The following is a 19,895-nucleotide window of genomic DNA, read 5'->3' on the forward strand; positions in this document are numbered from 1 at the left end:
ATATTATATAAAATCTACTTCGCGAGCTGTTAAATAATGATTTAAATATTTAAGGGCCTAGGGGCACCCTTTCCCGTTATGCGATCGAGCTGATACTTTACACGGATTTTTTTTTAAATATTTGGAACTATTCTGGAGGGTGCCCCGAAGAAAATTCAAAAGTCGAAAATAAGAGCTACCCTAGTGTTGGTATTGCTCCTTCGATTAATTTTGAATGTGCCGCTCAAATGTGATGCATGCAAAACGTTTAAAGTAGTAAATTGTGTCGATTGATGTTTCTTTAAATATTCCGTGAATGGGTTTAGTTTTGAGTATACTTAAACATCATATTATTAAGAGGAATAGTTTATTGTTAATCTTGTCGGAGCTGCACAGCCCTTTAACAAAGGGAATTATTATATGTTTAGCTTTGAAATAATTGTTAGATAGCATGCAAACCACCGAAGAATTTCCCTTCCCATTCCTACCATATCCTATACAAAATGAATTTATGAAGAAATTGTACGAATGTCTGGAAAATGCTAATTTGGGGATCTTTGAAAGTCCAACAGGCACTGGTAAATCTATGTCGATTATTTGCAGTGCTTTAAAGTGGCTGATTGATCATGAAGAATTGCAGAAGCAACAATTGAATACTGCAATCTCTCAACTCAACGAACGAATAGAGAAGTGTACTAATTCTTCTGACAATTGGTTCTCCGTTCAGACTGAGCAGATAGAGTTGAATCGTGAGAGGCAGGCGCTTCAAGCAAAGTTGAATAGTATCCTTCAGCATGAACGTAAGAAAAGTGCTCTGAAGAAGGCGGTGGAAGATGCAGAGAATAAGAAGAAATCGTACAATCGGATCAAAGTGGATTGCGCAAAACATAAAAAAGAGAAAGAAACAGATAATGTTGATGAGGTAAACACAAAAGAAGACAACGTCGAAGAGGAACTACTTTTAGAAGAAATAGCAGAGCGTTCGGATAACTCTGAAGACGAAGACAACGAGGAGGAAGTCTATGAAAGCAGGAAAATCTTTTTTTGTTCTAGAACTCACTCCCAATTATCGCAATTCATAGGCGAAGTCAGAAAGAGTCCTTATTCAAAAAATGTATCGGTTGTAACATTGGCATCTAGGTAATTTTGCGAAAAAGATTATGCACATTAACATTGATTCGAAGTAACTTTCTTATTAAGATTTATTAACAATCTTAGGCAAAGCTATTGCGTCAACAAGAAGGTAAGGAGACTGAAACAGTTGAATATGATTAATGAGCTCTGTTTGCAACTGCAAAAGAAGAAAACAACTGCTAAAGAGGAGAAAGACATTAAAAGGAAGAAAGTCGCGACTAGTTGCCCTTTCATGCCAGGCGATCAAGATTTACTGATAGGGGAAGCTTTAACAGAGATTCGGGATGTCGAAGAGATTGCTCAAAAAGGAGAAAACCTTAAAACTTGTGCATATTATGCATCGCGGAAGGCTATTCCACACGGCCAACTAATATTAGTCCCGTACAATTCTATATTGCATAAAAACACTAGAATCAGTTCAGGAATCAACTTAAAAGGAAATATATTAATAATTGACGAGGCTCATAATTTACTCGATGCTATTGAAAGAATGCATAGTGTCATGATCACAGGTAGAAACTTATTGCACTGTTACAGCCAACTTTCACAGTACCAGAAAAGATTTCAAGCTCTGTTCTCTGCTAAAAGTGTTCTGAGCTTAGGCCAGTTGAGTTTCTGTTTGAAAAAGCTTTTAACAATCTTCGGGGCTACTACAAAGTCGAGCCCTGATGATACGAACACTAAAGCATCTCCGAAATTGTATAAAATAGAAGAATTTGAAGTAATGACAGAGATCGACACAGTGAATGTATTTGAATTGTTGAAATTCATTAAGAATTCTCGGTTGATTCATAAACTACAAGGCTTTGTAGAACAATATGGAAATAATGTGAAAATTCATGAGAGCGATACAAAAACATCTGGCATAACGCATTTTTTGAATTCTATTAAAACCAAAGCCCCGGTGGATGTGGCTCCTATAGTTACAGACACTCCGTCCGACGGAAAACAATCCAATAATCCATTAATGCCAATTGTGAGCTTCTTAGAATGTTTGCAAAATAGCTGTGCCGATGGACGTATATTTATTGTTCCCGGTCCAACTATTGGTCAAAGTACTATAAAATTTCTGTTGCTAAATCCGGCAGCACATTTCCACGATATCGGTATGAATAAAGATTTGGAAATATACCGTTTATTACTAGTTATACGAATTTAATGTATATTTATTACCAGTACAAGACGCCAGAGCTGTGATTCTAGCTGGTGGGACAATGGCACCTATGAGTGAATTTACGGAGCAATTATTTACGGCAGCGGGTGCTGCGCCAGAGAGAATTGTTACATTTTCATGTGATCATGTAATTCCCCGAGAGAACATAGCGTGCAGTATTATAACCCATGGCCCAACTGGTATAGAATTTGAATTTAATTTTCATAATCGACAGAACCCAAAACTGGTAGGTATTTCGTTAAATACTCTTTTAATATTATAAGTTGCTGTTGAATGACTTCTTACATTTTAAATATTTCAGTTAGACGAGCTGGGGAGAGCATTATTGAACTTATGTAATGTCGTACCAGCTGGAATTGTAGCGTTTCTACCATCTTACAATTTTGAGGAATTAGTGTACAAACATTTAGATAAATCTGGTATTATAGCAAAGATTTCTGCAAAGAAGCGTATTTTTCGAGAACCTAAATTAACTTCTCAGGTACTGCTCTCGTTTAGTTTATTAGTAAGTTTTCAATGAAATTTTCATATAAATTATAGATTTTCTAGGTAAACGAAATTTTGGAGCAATACGTGCTTCATGTGAAAAAGCCACAAAGCCCGCAAAATGGGTCGTTATTATTTAGTGTGGTGGGTGGTAAATTAAGCGAAGGATTAAACTTTTCTGACGATTTGGGTAGATGTGTTATAGTTGTAGGAATGCCATACCCAAATATTAAATCGTTGGAACTACAAGAAAAAATGAAGCATTTGAATGAAAATGTTGTACGTATATTTTACTCTTTAAGAATTTATACATATCATGTAATACGATGTAGCTTAAACTTTATATTTGCTGGTGTTTATTAGAAGCCGGAAGCTGGACAGAATTTTTATGAAAATTCATGTATGAAAGCAGTGAATCAATGTATCGGACGAGCTATTCGACATATCAACGATTACTCAACAGTCGTGTTATTTGACAAACGCTATTGCCATAAAGTAAAAGCGCTTCCGCAGTGGATTCAACGTACTGCGGTAGTCCACAACACTTTTGGCAACATGATTGGTAGTATGGCTAAATTCTTTGTTAAAAAACGAAATGAAAACGACAGTGGAAGGAATTAACTGATACAGCCGACGAGGAAAAGCATTATATTTTTATACTGTTACAATTACTAAACAGAAGTTACTATTTTTTCACAAATAATTGTAATAAAAGATACTGAGACAAAGTTAAAATATTTTCGGAATACTTATTAAGATAGTTGCGGGAATACTACATATAACTTGCAAGCTGCACATCAAACTTGTACGTCAGATCATGGGAGTAAACTTGGCCAGGATATAATACAGAACACGGAAAGTGTGACTGAAGAAAAATCATTTTATATACGAATGTTTAGAATTTTTATTTTAAGAGTTTTAAATGTTAATACCTTAATTACGCGTTTAAAAAATGTACTTACATACTGTATTGCGTTCGGGTAATTTTGTGGCTGAATACTGAAACCACAATATTTTTTATAACGAGCTCCGCGTTTTCCTGAAATAAATTCTAATCTCTTAGGCTTGGGCGTTGGTTTCTCCCATGGTCCTTCGATCATTTCTTCTTCGTTTTCGCCACCACTATTATAACTTTCAACACCCTCTTCGGTAGTTTCATTCTCCTATACGGGAATGAAGAAAAGTAAAATATTGTTACCGATTGAAATATATAAAGTAAATTTGTAATATTCACTGTTTCCAACAAATCATAACTGGATGAAAATTCTGGAATCATCTGCGGTGGTATACGGCCTCCAGTGTAAAATTGTACTCCGCGCTGATTCGAGTAAACTTCTAGTACACTAAATACCGAGGTAGTTGAAAGAATATTATCTAATAAAGATCTGGTATATGTAGTTTTTATAAGTACCGTCCAGTTTTCATGTGCCAAATTTTTGCAACAAATACACTTTCGGACTTTTCACTTTTTGTGACGCAAAAGTTATGATCGTAGCCTTCTCCGGGTGGCACCTATTAATTAGACACATGTCTTCTGTGTGTCAAAGGTATAACAATATTTGGTATTCTTATACCTTCTCCATATACTGTCCTAGAATTCTTGGTATTCGAAAATCCATAACTGTTCCACCCACACCCCGTATCGCACCTGTTGGAACTGGATCTGTATAATCTGCGAATGTCCATCGATCGCAATTCAATAACACTTTATGATTTCTTAATTCTGCTTCTCCGGCGTCCTGTTGAATTTCACATTTTATCAACTTACTTGCCAAAGTTATATATACTTTAAAATATTTTACTACTTACATGGCCAGCCAAGTTAAACATTGAACCATGCGATAAGTTCACTATTGTCGGCTTCGAAGTTGTTGCTCGCATACATATATCTAATCTGTTATCCATAGTTAATTTAAATCTTATCGTAGTTAACACTGCGCCTGGGTAGCCTTCTTCCCCGTCTTGGCTCAAATAACTCATAACAACTGAACATCCAGCAATATATGAATCCCAAACTTTGCGACCAAATCCATTTACCTAACGAAATAGTGCAAAAGGAATTGTTCGCTAGTTAGATAATTACTGTTAACACGTCTAATAGATTTACTCCTCCGTGCAGATGGTGTTTTCCATGGAAATCATTTCTCGTCAATTCGTAATCTTTGCCTCTGATGATGATTTGTCCATTTTTAATACGGTTTGCACATCTGCCCAATATGCAGCCGATAAATGGATTCGTCGTGGGATTCATGTATCCTGTAAGAGTCAGTTGCGTTTCAAAGCGTTAACATAACTTTATTGTCTTAATGAGAAAAGCATGAAATTGAGTGATTTAACACCTTTCAAATCTTCAAACCCAAGGACAACATCACTAGAATGTCCATATTTATCAGGGCATTTTAAAGACACAATTGTAGCACCCCAAGTAATAACAATAACTTCCATTCGATTAGCATTTATCATAGTATACGATTTTACTATCTTTGGTACGGGCTCGGTAAAAATTTGATCATCATTGCTGTCTAATTATTGTAATTTATTATTTTTATACCGTGTAAGAGGGTAATCGAGAAACCTACCAACCCAGATTTCTCCAAATATTCCCTCTGTGATTGTTATATTTTTGCAACTGCAGCCATGAAAGTCCATGTTTAGTGGCATAATTCTGGTCACTGTAATAAAATTTAAATAATACTCAATGCATAAAGCGCTTGTAATATTAAAACTGGTACATTAATTTTAAATCTTAAAACATAAAGGAATTAAAAACATATTGTTTTTTGTTTAAACAATAGAAAAACATTCGACCTTCAAATAAGTAAAATTAAATGTGAAATTACGAAGCAATTTGCTCTTTGGAAATGCTGCGAGAAAAGAAGTATTGTATCATTTCTGCTGTTATTTGAAATGATTTATTAATAATAATAAAACATCACCTACAGTTCGTGATGCTTTAATGTTACAATAATTGTAATAATTAATATAATATATACTCCAGTTACTATTTATAATTTATATAATCAATATTTATAGAGTAATGTACAATGCTTGGAAAAATACATGAATTTTTAGTGCAAATCAGACACCGCATCGATACGTCTCCCGTTCAAATTTTGTGTATATTCCGTTACATTTAAATCTGTCGAGTAAAAAATTCGAAGACAATATTCGTTATTGCATTTCTTTAATGAATCCACTTCGTTCAATTTTGCATATCATATATTGCAATTCATGAATACTTGCTGCCACTTTTTTTCTTTTCTCTCATACTGTATGAATTCTGTTTTCCATTGCCCGCAGACAATTGATGGTCATGCAGTGCCCAATGTATCTCGTTTTGGCAAACTATATCCACCACAGAAAATTCTCAGAAATCCCTACATCTTCGTACAGTTATCGTTAAAGTTATTATACACAAAAGATTTCATTCTCAAGCTTTGGGTTCTGCATTTCATTACTTTTAAGGCGCACACCAAAGCAGTCATTTGTTGTTTAAATACACGTGGAACACATTGCACTTAGCTTATTAGTAATACTCTTACAACTACAGAGTAATTTTAAATTTAAATAAATTGCCAATGATTACGGATTTACGGGTTGCGGTACATTCTACTCCCTCTAAGCTCATATATTACAAAGAAATACTGACAACATAATTAATTTCACACATAAATACCAAGTAATCAAACGACTGCGATAACTCCCCAATGCCGATGCCTTCAAATGTCGCTTAAGTAAAATTCTTTAACATATTCTACGCAACAAACGAACGTACAAAGAACGGAGGAGGTACCACAGTAAATACTTTGCGTACGTTGAGAGCACACTCCTTTTACAATTATCCTCTTGGTCATAAAGTGTTATTGTACAAATTACTAATCTGTAAGTAGCATGCAGTTTTAATGTAACTTCAATAAAGAGATATTTACAATTTTAGTTTATATAGACAGAAACACGTTCAGAATAACAATATTTGGTCATATTAGATCTCTCAGGTGGAAAGGAAAGTGTTTCTCAAATGCTTTTGCTATTCACGTGAACAAATCAAGTCTTTCAACATATATGGATGTAAGAATGGATCTACTACTACTAATATATATATGAAGTGTTATTTTTTATGCAGTTATTCTGAACACTGTTCCTTCATAAATTTTGTGTAATCGATGGAACATATTATCTATAAATGGTCTGTACTGAAATACAAAACTCGATTCTTCTTATTTTTAAGCTAAAGAAGTTGTAATATATAAAAAATAAATATAGCTTAGACTAGCACTGTTGGCGATCACACGCCATTACACAATTGATAGTTGATAGCTGCCTAATATTATATTTTTTATAAGTAAATTATTGTTACTATCAACAATTATTGATATTAGCATTCTAAGACTTCATTAAATATTTCTCAATTACCTTGGAAGCATTTTCAATTTTTCTTTCTGTGTCCCTTAACATATTAATAAGTACATGATACTAGCACCGTAGAATATCTTTGTACAGCATAGAAAGGCATACCCATGAAATATTTCTCTGTAGGTCTCTAATAACGTCATAAATATTTCAGTCAACCGATTAATTATTCTGAATTATGTGCAACATTCCAAAAATCGAAGTTCCAGAAAGTATGAGTACAAATCGGATGAGATACCTGACATTGTAAGGTGTGTAATAAATTTCCGCAAATATGCCAATTTAATGGGTTCACTTTTCTTGCTTAAGAAACATTTAAATGCATCTTCAATGCTCAATTAATTCTACTCTGAGAAGAATTTTATTGGTGAAACATTTAAACAATCTCTTGGCAATCGAATGGAATACTCCGATGATAAAGAATTTTCGTTACGCGTGTGAAAGAAAACTGCACGTTACAAATCTATTAAATATTACAATCCACCAAAAAAATACTTCTTCAGTTCGTCTATCCTCCCTTGTTTTAATTCTACCGTATTTTATGTACATTGCGACATATCCTACAATACTGATTATCGTTCAGGAAATCATTGCAGAAACATATAGCTTGTGAAACAGAAATCATGTGTCGCTTTTCCATGTTTAACATTCTAAACGAGGCCGAAGAAATGCATGAATTATTTTGATCGAATAAAGAATACGGCGTAGGACATACGCAACATGTAAATAAGTTTTGATTGGCTTGTGTAAGTTTAATCTAAATAATACGTTAGTTATAATACATTATCGAACCAATAAATTAGACGCATTCACACATAAGAAATCAAGTTCGGTTAATTCCTTTTTAGTAATCGAAGAGATACAGAATACAGATCAGAATGCAAGTTGCCGTGACTATATTTCTCTCTTCCAGGTTTGTTCAGGTGGTTTGAAGAAAGAAAGGAAATATATCTTTCTTTTTAACACACAGTATCCTGATCACATATTAGCACTTTATGTATAAAATAATTTGTAGAGCACACGTGCATTTAGATATCCTAGAAATCTCTCGGACATACTTTACACAGTGTGACCTATATAAAGGAATGTACCAACCGCTGTTACATTGTTAAACAGATAGTAATTATCCAATGTATAATTATATATGTACAGCATTGATTATGTATATATGGAGTGTTTTTTGTTCTAAAACAATTTTGTAAGTATATCACACCTTAGACAGCTACATATACTCTTCATAGATGTATTAGGTATGTCGAACACCTCTCTACAGGTACGCCAATCACTTGAATGCATACTGTCTTTATATATAAAAGAGGTGGTGTTTTAACTGCACATGGTATACTAAATTAGATCTATCACTCTGGTAGCTCACGAATGCATTAGAATCCCTACTGTACAAATTTCTCACACGTGTATCTAGTGCCATGGTATCTGTATAAAGATTCGAAGATGAAATAATGCGTGACACCCGACAAATAATTGGAAATAAAAAGATGGGTATCTATATTTTATAATGTTTATGTAAAAGAAACTGCATATGCAGGAAAACACTATGATTTTAGGAAAGTTATTATCATCTATGCCTCGCGATAGAAAATTTGCCTACGAGTATACGTATGTATATTGTCAGAAAGTAACGGCGAGAAAGAATACGAATGATTTTGTATGGGGATCATCAATGTTTTCCTGGCTATATGATCATTTCCACTATACTATGCATTCAACTATTTCTGTCAGTCGTAAAGAATTTCAATGGAATGTGAATTACTGTTAACGCAAACATCTCCAATAAATGTGAGCAGACTGTTGTATAATTAAAGGAGCAATGAAGTCTCGTTGTGGCATTTGGTGAACAAGTAGATATACAGAATTGGATTCTTAATATTCGGAGAAAGAAAATAATATCATCTTTAACGAGTCTTAACGACTTACATAATGCTCTCTTTCAAGACATCCGAACGAAGCTATTCATTCTTTTTTAAATGCTTTAAGTGCCCGTTGTGAATAATAGAAATACATAGTATTTACATGCTCAATACCAACAGCAGACGCAAGATGTGTGGAATGTATGATTAAAATATTAGTAATACATACAATACAGTTCAAATAACGTTACATAAATGTTGAATGCGCAATGTAAGAATTACAGTTATGGCATTCGTACTATTTCTACAGAACGTACACGAGACATACCAGTCCTTTATCGAATTAAAAACAGTCTGATCGAATATAAGAGTCTCTTACAAGGATGTCTCGATATTACATGTATATATAGTATGTATATGGAATGTTAAACTCTTACCATATTCGATGACCTGCATTGATACATGAAAAAAATGTTCTGCAGGAGGCAGTGCTTCGACAGCGTGCATCGCAAGTGTCGTCTAGTCGTAATGGTTTGATAAATTTCTGCCGCGTCAGATACTCTTTGATTCGTGTTGTGATTCTATTAATTTACTGTTACTTTCAACATTGACAAACTTCTCGGACCCGAACTAATCCCTATCATCTTTGTTATCTTAAATAAGCCAATGCTATGATAAAAATTCTCTCTCTAATTCCGAAATACTTGGCTTCCTACTTCTGTTCAGTCGTCGATTAGCTTGCAACGGTACCGTGATATCCTGGCTCTGCCCGTGCACAGGAATATCGAGTAAAGTTTCTCTATGATCGCGCGAGATACTGTCGCGGTCGAACGTCACCGGTGAGAATCGGACCCTGCTTATCGAAATCTGGCTATCTTTGGCCGAGACGTAGCTCGAGTCCTCCGATGTCAATGAGTCCGGCGGAGTTGGATTCGTCGGTGTGCCCGAGCCGGAATTGTTTTTGCTTACGCTTTTGTTCGGCGAATTGTACGAATAGTTGGATCGCTTTAAACTGGATCGTAATCGGCTAACCACCTCTAAATTGCTCGGTCTCTCCCCCGAGTTCGAATTCGAATCGTGCGAGTTCTGACGTGTCAGCAATTGCGAGCCATAATCGAGATTAAGCATACTAGGGCTGTACGTTCCTACGTTCGAGATAACGTTCGGCGATCGTTGATAATAGTGACCGGGCGAGTATAACGAATAATCGTCCCCGTCTTCTAAACGAAACGTCGGGTTAATGTTACTTTGACTCGATGTGCTCGCGTTTGAAACGTTTGATGAGGTGCGATGATGGGTGTACGGAGGAAGCCTCGACACCGGCCGAGCTGGGCTACTTATACTGCTCGGATTATCATAAGCATGTGGAAATTCAGGGCACTCGAGCATTCTATCACTAAAGTAGAAGAAGGATATAATTTTACTATGATATACAAGTGTCCGTCTTTGATACTGGTGAAACACTTACTGATAATCTGTAGACACGAAATATGTTGATTCTGGTGGCCTATAATATTCCGGCGGAACAACCGTATATACTGGAGGTCCGTAGTCTGGAAATGGAGCAACGTTGCCCATGTATATCGTCGGTACTCTTTCCAGGCGATCCGCTCTCCCTGCGTCATGCGCGTACACGTCTTCGTTACTAGTGCTACTGTTCTTCCTCCTAGGGCTCGGGGTCGGTGCGTTAGAGCCTGTACTGCTCGCGTAGTGTTGTGGCGAATCCGTGAATCTCAGGGGTTTGTCAGGCATCACGCTGGGTGGAAGGCCTGGTGCTATACCACCCATGTTGCTTAAGAATGGCCTACAATAGTAACGGTGGTTGTTTGAGAACGAATAGATGTGGATAAAACGTATGTTATAAATAGACTCGTTATTTTGGCTTTATACCTGTAATGTCTTGCTGGTCCATGGTACGTATTATGGGGATAACCGCTAGTTGAACTAAACTCATAGTCGGGCCCAAGATAACCAGAATTACGATTCGATCCTGTATCTGCTTGAAACCACCATCGTGGAGGTTCATTTTCACATTCACCAGGCCGCGGGTACAATCTTGGATGAATTGGAGATATGTTTGACATTCTTACATCGTATCCAGTAGCTACTCCAGCTAGCATAGCTGCGATATTGTACAAAACCAGTTCTATTATGCTTAACTTTGGTTTCTTCATTTCTCCATTGTAAAGAGTTGGCATTGGTACAGCCATTGGCATGATGTAAGGTCCAGTTAATCCAGGCTTCAGAGGATACTCCGTTGCCACCCAGTCAGTCGAGAGATCGGGGGGTAAGGCTGTATAATCTATACAAACAATCAGATTTCTACAATAATAATGATGGTATTGCTACATATGCGTAAAGATCAGATACTTAGAATCAGGAAGTATCAGTCGAAATTTTTGCTTCTCTTTTTACAGCACTGAATTAGGAGAGATACTCGTTCATGGTAATTTATATTTTTGCACTTCTTACCTTCATAAGCGGTTTTTAGTGGTTTCTTATGAATGTTACGTACCAGTTTAATATTATAGTTGCGACATGCTTATTTATTATTAAATTACTTACAATTAATTGTGTGTAAAAGCACAATGTGCCACGTGCATCATATTAAAACATTACATGCCACATTCTCTTTTTAACTATCCTTCGCTACTAGTAACTCTCACAAAGCTTACGTATTGTCTTTCTGTAAAATACAATTGTGATATAAGCACGAAACCCATATCGTTGAAAAAAAAAAAAAAACTAAGTATGTGCCAGAATACTAGGACTTTAAAAATAAAGCAGAGTGTAAAGAAAGGAAGAAATGAAAAGTATTTGTAAGACAATAAGCATTTACTGTTACTAGTCGTAAATAGATTTCTTTACCCCATATAATTTCCCTTCTCTCATTTTAGAATCTTTTCTTTTTTTCGTCTCGGTTTCTCTTTATTTCTCGTCTTTAACCGTCTATTTTGTAAAACTATACGAATATATGAGACATATTAAAAAGGCATATACAATGATACTTTTCCTTTTAAAGAGGAGACTGTGGTTTATATTCTCTACTAGAATTAAAGTGAAATAGGAATATTAAAGAACTAATGGAGTATTTGTTCATAAATGAGATTGGAATTGTAGGGTAAAAAAAGGACCAAACCCAATTGACGTTAACAGTTAGGATCCTACTGGAAGCATGCAAAAGGATTTTTTTACGCTCAGTTATCGGCAAAAAGTACTTCGACAAATTTAGATGCGTAACGAGCAGATATAACAGAAACCATTCTATTATATTTTACTTGACTTCCTAGTTAGTATGATAAATATTTAAAACAAATAAATGAGAAATATTTCAAACGCATATATTTCTTAAATGTGAAATGTATGTAATTGTAATTACTAACATACACAGTTTGTTTGCTCTATGCTTCCTACGTAATGATAGATCACCACAAACCGAGCGTAAAAATTCAGAAAACGAAAAAACAAAATTCAACGTGTCCAACTGAAAAGGTTTTATTGAAAAAATTTCTATTTCTAAATACAAGTGTGCGTGTCGCTCCATGTGTTGTATGTGATGTGTGCAAAACTTCTGAATCTAAAAAACGTCAAGAGTCTATGATAGTACAAAAAATGAAATCGCTGTTAAATTGGGCTAAGTAATTAACAAAATTTCAAATTGATTTAAATGCGTGTAAGGCAACAAAGAAGTCAGTACAAAATCTACTCTCGCAATTGAAACGTGACACTCTGTATAATAAATCTGTAATCTTGATTTTGATTTGCAAGCCTCAAAATTACAAGTACGTAAAGACACACCTTTTGATAAACGCTCCTAAATAAGAGGAATACTTTTAAACTAAAAAAAAATTTGTTTTAATGGCAGAAGCATATGATATCTTTTTGTTCACATAGTAGTGGGCTGTTAGCTCTGCTTTGTTAGAGTGTTATGTACTCCAAATAACGTCAGAAAAGAACCAACACCAGAAAGACTGCATTTACATTTTATGTAGTCATTAAATTACAGCTCAAAATACGAAGTTCTTATCAGTTTAAATTAGGATAAATAATTTTTAATTATTGCAGGGTATAAGTTACCCTTCGTTAAAAATACTCTAAAAATAATATAATGTTCATTACGTAATTTGATAGACATTTGTATCTTAGTACAATTAGTTAATTAACAGGCATACCGATTGATGCGAATAAAATAATCTTCGATATTTCATCTAGTCCCTGGTAAAAATTTTAAAACCATTTCCTACGAGATACGTAGTAACGATACGTATCTTTCTAAACAACTCAACCAAATAAAATAATCTTAAACACAGCACTATCGATGTAAAAAAAAAAAGAAGAAGAAGAAGAGGCAACATAGATTAACATTAAATGTTTGCAACTGTACAACGTATTGCTAAAATATATGCAAACACATCGGGGCACTTTCTTCTGGATAATCAGTGAATATAGGAAGTCTAATTGAATGGCGTATTCATGCACTCCTACGGGAATAACTTTAAGCACAATCTACTTAAATAGAAGGGGGGAAGAGAAGAAAACGTTTAAATATAAACATAAAAAGGCACTGTCCATCTGAGATCTTTACTTCGCTATCAATGCACAAAAGTAAATCATCATTTGCTGAGGCTAACTGTGATATAGAAAAGAGAGAGATAGAGATAGATAGATAGATATAAAGATAGATAGAGAGATAGAGAGAGAGAGAGAGAGAGAGAGAGAGAGAGAGAGAGAGAGAAACAGTCAAGTCTCTTATAAAGTGTAAAACAGTTGCGCAGCAATGGTAAAGAGACTTACGAGTGGGATAGATGCTTTCCTCAGAAAGGCCTGCGGCAAAGAAAATATAGGATTGTTACTAAGAAACATATAAAACAAAAAGAAGATACATTCGTGAAATGCGTTTACGAGCTCTACAATCCCCTACAACGTACATCTCTATCTTCATGAAATGCCACGTCATTTGTCATTCTTTTTGAAAAACTTGCCGGCAACAGCGGTCTTAGAGGACCCGTAGGAAATTGCGTTCACATCCTCGGAGCTTCCATGGGAAGGGACGTCTCTAACCGATTCGACTAAATTCTTTTTTGGTCCGTAATTAATCGAAGAATTTTGACGCTCGCAGTCTTGGCTGTATCCAGACGGATTAATAATCAAATTCACACTATCGAGATGATCTTCCTCGCAACCACGCAGATATTCGCTACTCGTTGACTTTTCGTTCGACGAGGAATCCAAATCGAAGCTCTGATCTAATAATTGCGGAGAGCGCTGCTTCAAACACGCGTCAGATACGCCGCTGACAGAATCGAAAGACGTGGGGGACTTCTTGGGCCTATTCTCGTGAAACAATCCTAAAGAATTCTTAGATACGGAACTGTCGTTCGAGTGCTCCGAATCGAAATTACAAAGCTCCGACTCGAGACTTTCGAAATCTATCCCCTCCCGCGAGTTAGCGGCCAAGAATTTTGGTACTGTGCTATTTTGATCGGAATCACGCCGATTAAATTGCGGTATAGATATCGCATTGTTCAGAACATTGTATTCCACTTTGACAGAGGCGGCTTTGTCGTCGAGGGCGTCCCGACTTCCCCAGGCCTTCATTTTATTAAAGACTCTCAACGGGCTCTTGGACATCCTCGACTTGTGCTGTGACTTTTTGCCCACGGAATTCTCAGGACTGGACTCTACGCCGTCTGTGTCGTTGATTTTAATGGTAACGGAGTTCTTTCGCTCGGCACTGTGCGGAGAATTCAAGGAGCTCTTCCTCGACCCGGACGGGGACCGAAAGAAATCAGCTAGCGCGGCTAATCGGGACTCGGAGCTGTCTCTCCGCTTCGATTCCTTCGATTTACTCCTCTCCCGAGACTTTTTCTTCTTCACGCGTTTCGCAGTACCGACCAAACTAAACGTCACATTCTGCACGAAGTTGGAGGAATACGGGGAATGCTCCCAGTCACCGGCTACATGCTTCTGGCACTTTGGGGGCGAGGTCTTTAAAGCGTTCCTAGTTCCGGGCTTCCCGTAATTGTCCGTAACTACCAAATGCTCGTCCGAGAAGTGAGTTCTAAGATTGCTCGCCGATTTATTATGCAACACCACGGACTCGTAAATATCGTTGTCGACGATAACCGAGTCCTCGTCTATATTGCAAGGAGGGCAGCCTGTGCTTTGCATGATGTTGTTAGAATTTTCTGGAATGTTGTTATAGCTATATCCTGGTTGAGTGTCTATCAAATTATTTGCTGAGGAGTACAACTTTCTGGAGGAGGGGTTACCTATTTCTTGAAGAAGCGGGGAGCGGTGCGCGCTTGCCAACAGGGCGGTACGCAGGGGTGTCTTTTCGAGATCCGGAGCAGAACGAGACCACCGCTTGCCACCAGGAGATGCAGGATTCGGTGGCTGTGTGATAATAGCCCCACGCTCGCGTTGGTGGAGTGTGGATGGTCCCCAAGTCTTACCCTTTACTCCATCTGCTGGTACTATAGGAGGAACACAAAAAACAAAACGCTACTACTCACTACCATACTGGTTTTCCCTCCTACCCTAGCCTCCCATAAACTTTTCAACGCTTTTCAAAAAGATAAAGATGCTTTGTTCAGTGATCACTCAGCATTAAGACATATCTCTTTTCCTCAGCGTTAAGTGACTTCGAATGACAAATTTTGCAAGGAAAGTGCACATACTTTGATATCAGAGAGTTTGCACTTGTCGTAATTTATGTAGTTAATAGAACCGGTCACATTTGCCCTCCGTATCAAATGACGTTAACTGTGCAATTATCAACTATTATGATACAAAATGAAATTATTTTAATTATTTGAACAGTACAGTAAAATGAAAAAGCAAAATACACTGTATGCATATATACATACAGATGTATATATATACATACGTACGTACGTAACTTTCAAAAATATATAAGAGCGTATATTCAATTATTCACACCATGCTAATAAAAATCAAATATCAAAAATTAATACAACGTGACTACAAAGCGCAAACAATGTGATTCAAGTTTCTCAAAAATACTGAAAAATATGTCAGGGCAAAATCATTCATAGTCGGACAACACTTAATCAGAATTGTAAGCTACTGAACAAAAAATCTTGTAAGTAAATCACTCACATGCAATCGCTCGAAGTCTCGGAATACTAGGCGAGCCTGGTGGGCTATTCGGTCTCGATGGATTCCGCACTTTTCCTCGATCCAATGCTGTATGCTGAACAGTTATTGTGTGACGAAAATCTGAACAGAAACGTGTGACCGGTTACCATTACTGGGACGTTAATGCCGTCGATGTGAATTACATTACGACACACTTACCAGAAGGAGCACTAATGTTACTTCCCGGTTCCTTCTTATTTAATTTTAATCTCGACTTCTTGAACTTTCCGCGCCTTTTGTTTGGTGTGGGAGTATTCTGTTGCTGGATTATCATCACGGTGAGTTCGCGTTCCAATAAGTCTATTTCTCGGGCAGCCAATTCCTGTTCCCGCTGCCTCAAGTTCTCTTCATGTTGCCGCTGTTGCACTTGTGCTTTTGTCAATTCTTCCTCTCTACAGCGCAGTTCCTAACAGGCAAACGGAAATTCGGCCACATAAAAATAGATAATTCTCCGTCGAATTTGTGAATTATTATTTGACAGAGTGAATACTATCGCTGTCAAGATCGGAAATAGTTGTGAATTTCAATAACTACACGTCATCTTACCTCTTCTAAGGAGCGGCATGCCTTTTGTATAGCATTTAAAAGAACGATTACAAACGTTAATTACGTGTTGATATAGGTAATTCGAATACTACAAGTTTTAAGAATCAAAGAAATGCGCGATACTACTTTCGTACAAGAGCAATGTTTGGGTACCTTTTCCTTCATGCGCAATCCATGAAGAACTTGTTCAATTTCGACTCTCCAGTCTTCTTGCATCGTGTGAAACGACTCGTGTGGCGTTGCTGCAAACGCACTGCGTACTTCATCCAGCGCTACCAGGATTTCTGCAAATCCGGGCCTTGAATGACTGTCCGATGCCCAGCAAGCTATATAATTACACGTTGAATTTTAATTTTGCATGTCAGATTGGGAAATATACGATGATCTGTTTGATATCAACGATGATACAATAATGCACCTTCCATTAAAAATCTCCATGGCTGAGGGCAAGTTGATGGAATCGGCAACGTAAGTTTATTTACTGCAACGCCATATGCTATTGCCAAAGCGTCTATACCTTTGTAAGGTGTCTCACCAGTTAAAAGTTCCCATAAAAGCACGCCATAACTGCAAATGCGTTGAGGATGCATCAATGAAAGGGAGAAAATAATTTCGCTTTACGAAAGTAAAAGTTTACGAGCACGATATAGGAGACACTTGAAAACTGACCTCCAAACATCACTGGCTTTACTAAAAGTACTCTTTTTAATAACCTCTGGTGCCATCCAAGCGTACGTGCCTGCTGCGGACATGCGAGTTGTCTTGTAAACTTCCCTCGCCAACCCAAAATCTGTTATCTTCAACGTTTTATATTGTAGATCATCATTTTCTATAGGCTCGCTTAATAGAACTGTTATCAACAGACATTGGTGGGTTACTTATTCATATAAAAATACAGCAATATTTATGCAAATACTATTGCAATCAATCCTGTAAACTCTCTTACCATTAGAACTTTTTAGGTCCCTGTGAATAAGACTTATGGGAGCTTTATTATGAAGGTAGTCCATGCCTCGAGCAATTTGTATCGCCCAATCAACAAGTACGTCAGGCCTGATTTTTCTACCGCTAAGAACCCTGTTCAAGCTACCGCCGCGTGCATATTCCATTACGAGACACATATTTGGCATTTTTAAACAAACCCCTTCCAATTGCACAATGTTCTCATGTTTCAGTAGCCAAAATAATTTCGCTTCTTGTCGAACATTTTCTAGCGTAACGCTCGGATCTTCGTCTGGATCCTGGCGGGCTGCTTTGACAGCCACTTCATGCTTTTGCCAGAATCCTCTGAAATATGATTACAGATCATGAATGTCATTCCAAACAATATGCGTTTAACTTTAATCTGCTAGAGACGTCGCAGAACATTCTCATGTACCTGTAAACCTTCCCAAATCCACCAACCCCTATCACTTCTTCCAATTGCAGCTCCTCGAAATCAATCTCAATTGGTTGGACTTTATCAATAACCGTTGAAACCCTATCGATACTTTCCGCTTCTGCGACAAAATTGGCCGGGAAAATGCCAACTTTTCCATGAATTTTTCCAGTCCACCATCCCTCGTCACCTGAGATTTTTGAATCCTTGGACAGGACCTGATGTACCGAAGAGAACAAACGTGTGTAATGACATTCCTTGTATTAACCGACGGATCAAATTTTACAGATACCCAGAGCGGCTGCTTTACCTCGACTGTTTCACCCCTTTGCAAGGACAGCTCATCCTCGCCTTGGGCGACATAATCGAACAACGCTGTGAAAAATGTTGAACTATTGTCTTGTCTTGACTGAGAAGAGGAATGTGTACCATGAGATGGACTAGTCTGTTGAGAAACAGTTCTTGCCGTACCACCGCTATGCGTGTCAGAAACACTACTATCAGACATATTGTTGCTAGATGTACGTCCATATAAATATGCGTAACTAAAAAGAAAAATTCGAATAAGGTAGGCGCTCAGTCAGAGCGTTCAGAAACCTGTTACAATATCAAAGAACACGGGTAAACAAACATAGTGTATAGTACCTCGTGGAATGATTATTTGTCCTACTATTATGTTGATATCGTGGCGATGAATTGGCCGTGTTAGAGTTAGAGGAGCCATTCTCTGGATGAAGTAGAAACCGCTCGCTCCGATGACGAGCATCCGGTTGTCCGTGGTCCATCAAGGTAGACAAGCCTCTTGCCGATAGCCCGGCTGGCGGCATATGGCCCGACACTCTCCGTATTCTTCTGTCCCCTGGAAATTAAGCCTCATTCGTCTTGCAGCTTCTGCGCGACACCATATCCGTCTAATCACCAGCATTAACACAGAACGCTCCGCTCTTGCCTTTAGCTTCGGACGACGTAAGGTAAACAGAACGCGTCCAAGAGTCGCAGAGAGTTTTACGTACACCCTCCGTTGGCTTTCTCAGCACTGTACACAGATCTTTGCACGTTTCACAGAAGTTTCACATGTGTCCCTCGGGACCATAATCAGCACGTGAACGTAGGAGCGTTGCTCGATGGCCCAGCAATGTGATTAAACGGTACGCGCAGGTTTCGCGTGAAAAAATGCGGGGTGAGAGGAGGTGATCACCACCGCTAACACCCCGTGCATAAAAACACTTTAACGGTGACCGGCATTTTGATTCGCGAGTTCGGCAGCAACGCGTGAGGAATTCACGATTCTACGCCGACCGTCATGCTCCCGCCGTAATCGCCGCGGTGCTGAATTTCAAAACAGTGGTCAAGTGCTCGATATGCCGTAAAACCACTCTGGGAGTCTCGCGTCGGGGTGTGTATACCCACAAGCCACTGTTGACCAGGCCGATTCTCCTCATTGGATCGGCACTAGGATCGATGTACGCGGCTCGTGCGGAGTTGAAAGCGACGTGTTCGCCTCCCGGAGGGCACGACGCTTCGCGTCAGCCCGCAGAACGCGCGACGATTCCACATTTAACGATAGAAAACGGAGCAGCGCTCATACCAATAACCTAACGGACGCCATGTTTCGTTTGACGGCCCCACCGTTGACGTGATGATATATTGGACCGCGATTCATGGAGAGGACATTTGAAAGGCCGCTCGCGTCGCACAACCACTTAAGGCTCGTTCACAATACATCGACCGTTCGGTTCCCCCAGCGAAGCATCTATTT

At 37.8% G+C, this 19,895-nt stretch overlaps 3 protein-coding genes across 5 annotated transcripts; 1 reads left to right on the forward strand and 2 right to left on the reverse strand.

Annotated features, from left to right (window-relative positions):
- The first annotated feature begins 187 nt into the window (after window positions 1–187).
- Window positions 188–3,835, forward strand: LOC143370251 (ATP-dependent DNA helicase DDX11). 2 transcript variants are annotated; one of them, XM_076815123.1, is made up of 6 exons: window positions 191–1,119; window positions 1,198–2,219; window positions 2,290–2,513; window positions 2,589–2,768; window positions 2,837–3,052; window positions 3,137–3,835. In XM_076815123.1, exons 1-6 carry the CDS (start codon window positions 431–433, stop codon window positions 3,392–3,394), a joined length of 2,589 nt encoding a protein of 862 aa, XP_076671238.1. In that variant the 5' UTR covers window positions 191–430; the 3' UTR covers window positions 3,395–3,835. The 2 variants fall into 2 exon arrangements, with proteins under 2 accessions (XP_076671239.1, XP_076671238.1); XM_076815124.1 differs by lacking the exon at window positions 3,137–3,835 and having other exon boundaries at window positions 188–1,119; window positions 2,828–2,967.
- On the reverse strand, window positions 3,407–5,422 carry LOC143370254 (galactose mutarotase). Its single transcript, XM_076815133.1, has 9 exons — window positions 5,353–5,422; window positions 5,113–5,295; window positions 4,881–5,029; window positions 4,583–4,810; window positions 4,348–4,512; window positions 4,185–4,285; window positions 4,008–4,116; window positions 3,736–3,936; window positions 3,407–3,638 (listed from the first exon to the last, which is right to left on the reverse strand). The coding sequence occupies exons 1-9, from the start codon at window positions 5,420–5,422 to the stop codon at window positions 3,546–3,548; spliced, it is 1,299 nt and encodes a 432-aa protein (XP_076671248.1). The 3' UTR covers window positions 3,407–3,545.
- A 2,949-nt stretch (window positions 5,423–8,371) lies between these two features.
- On the reverse strand, window positions 8,372–19,788 carry LOC143370250 (mitogen-activated protein kinase kinase kinase 11). Of its 2 annotated transcripts, XM_076815120.1 has the most exons (13): window positions 18,782–19,788; window positions 18,447–18,681; window positions 18,137–18,354; window positions 17,705–18,045; window positions 17,428–17,608; window positions 17,177–17,325; window positions 16,912–17,084; window positions 16,372–16,618; window positions 16,174–16,293; window positions 15,324–15,527; window positions 10,942–11,353; window positions 10,520–10,855; window positions 8,372–10,447 (listed from the first exon to the last, which is right to left on the reverse strand). In XM_076815120.1, the coding sequence occupies exons 1-13, from the start codon at window positions 18,961–18,963 to the stop codon at window positions 9,721–9,723; spliced, it is 3,525 nt and encodes a 1,174-aa protein (XP_076671235.1). In that variant the 5' UTR covers window positions 18,964–19,788; the 3' UTR covers window positions 8,372–9,720. The 2 variants fall into 2 exon arrangements, with proteins under 2 accessions (XP_076671235.1, XP_076671236.1); XM_076815121.1 differs by lacking the exons at window positions 8,372–10,447; window positions 10,520–10,855; window positions 10,942–11,353 and adding an exon at window positions 12,531–15,239 and having other exon boundaries at window positions 18,782–19,783.
- Between the last annotated feature and the right edge of the window lie 107 nt (window positions 19,789–19,895).

Source organism: Andrena cerasifolii, chromosome 6 (assembly GCF_050908995.1).
Source record: "Andrena cerasifolii isolate SP2316 chromosome 6, iyAndCera1_principal, whole genome shotgun sequence".
Taxonomy (NCBI): Eukaryota; Metazoa; Arthropoda; class Insecta; order Hymenoptera; family Andrenidae; genus Andrena; species Andrena cerasifolii.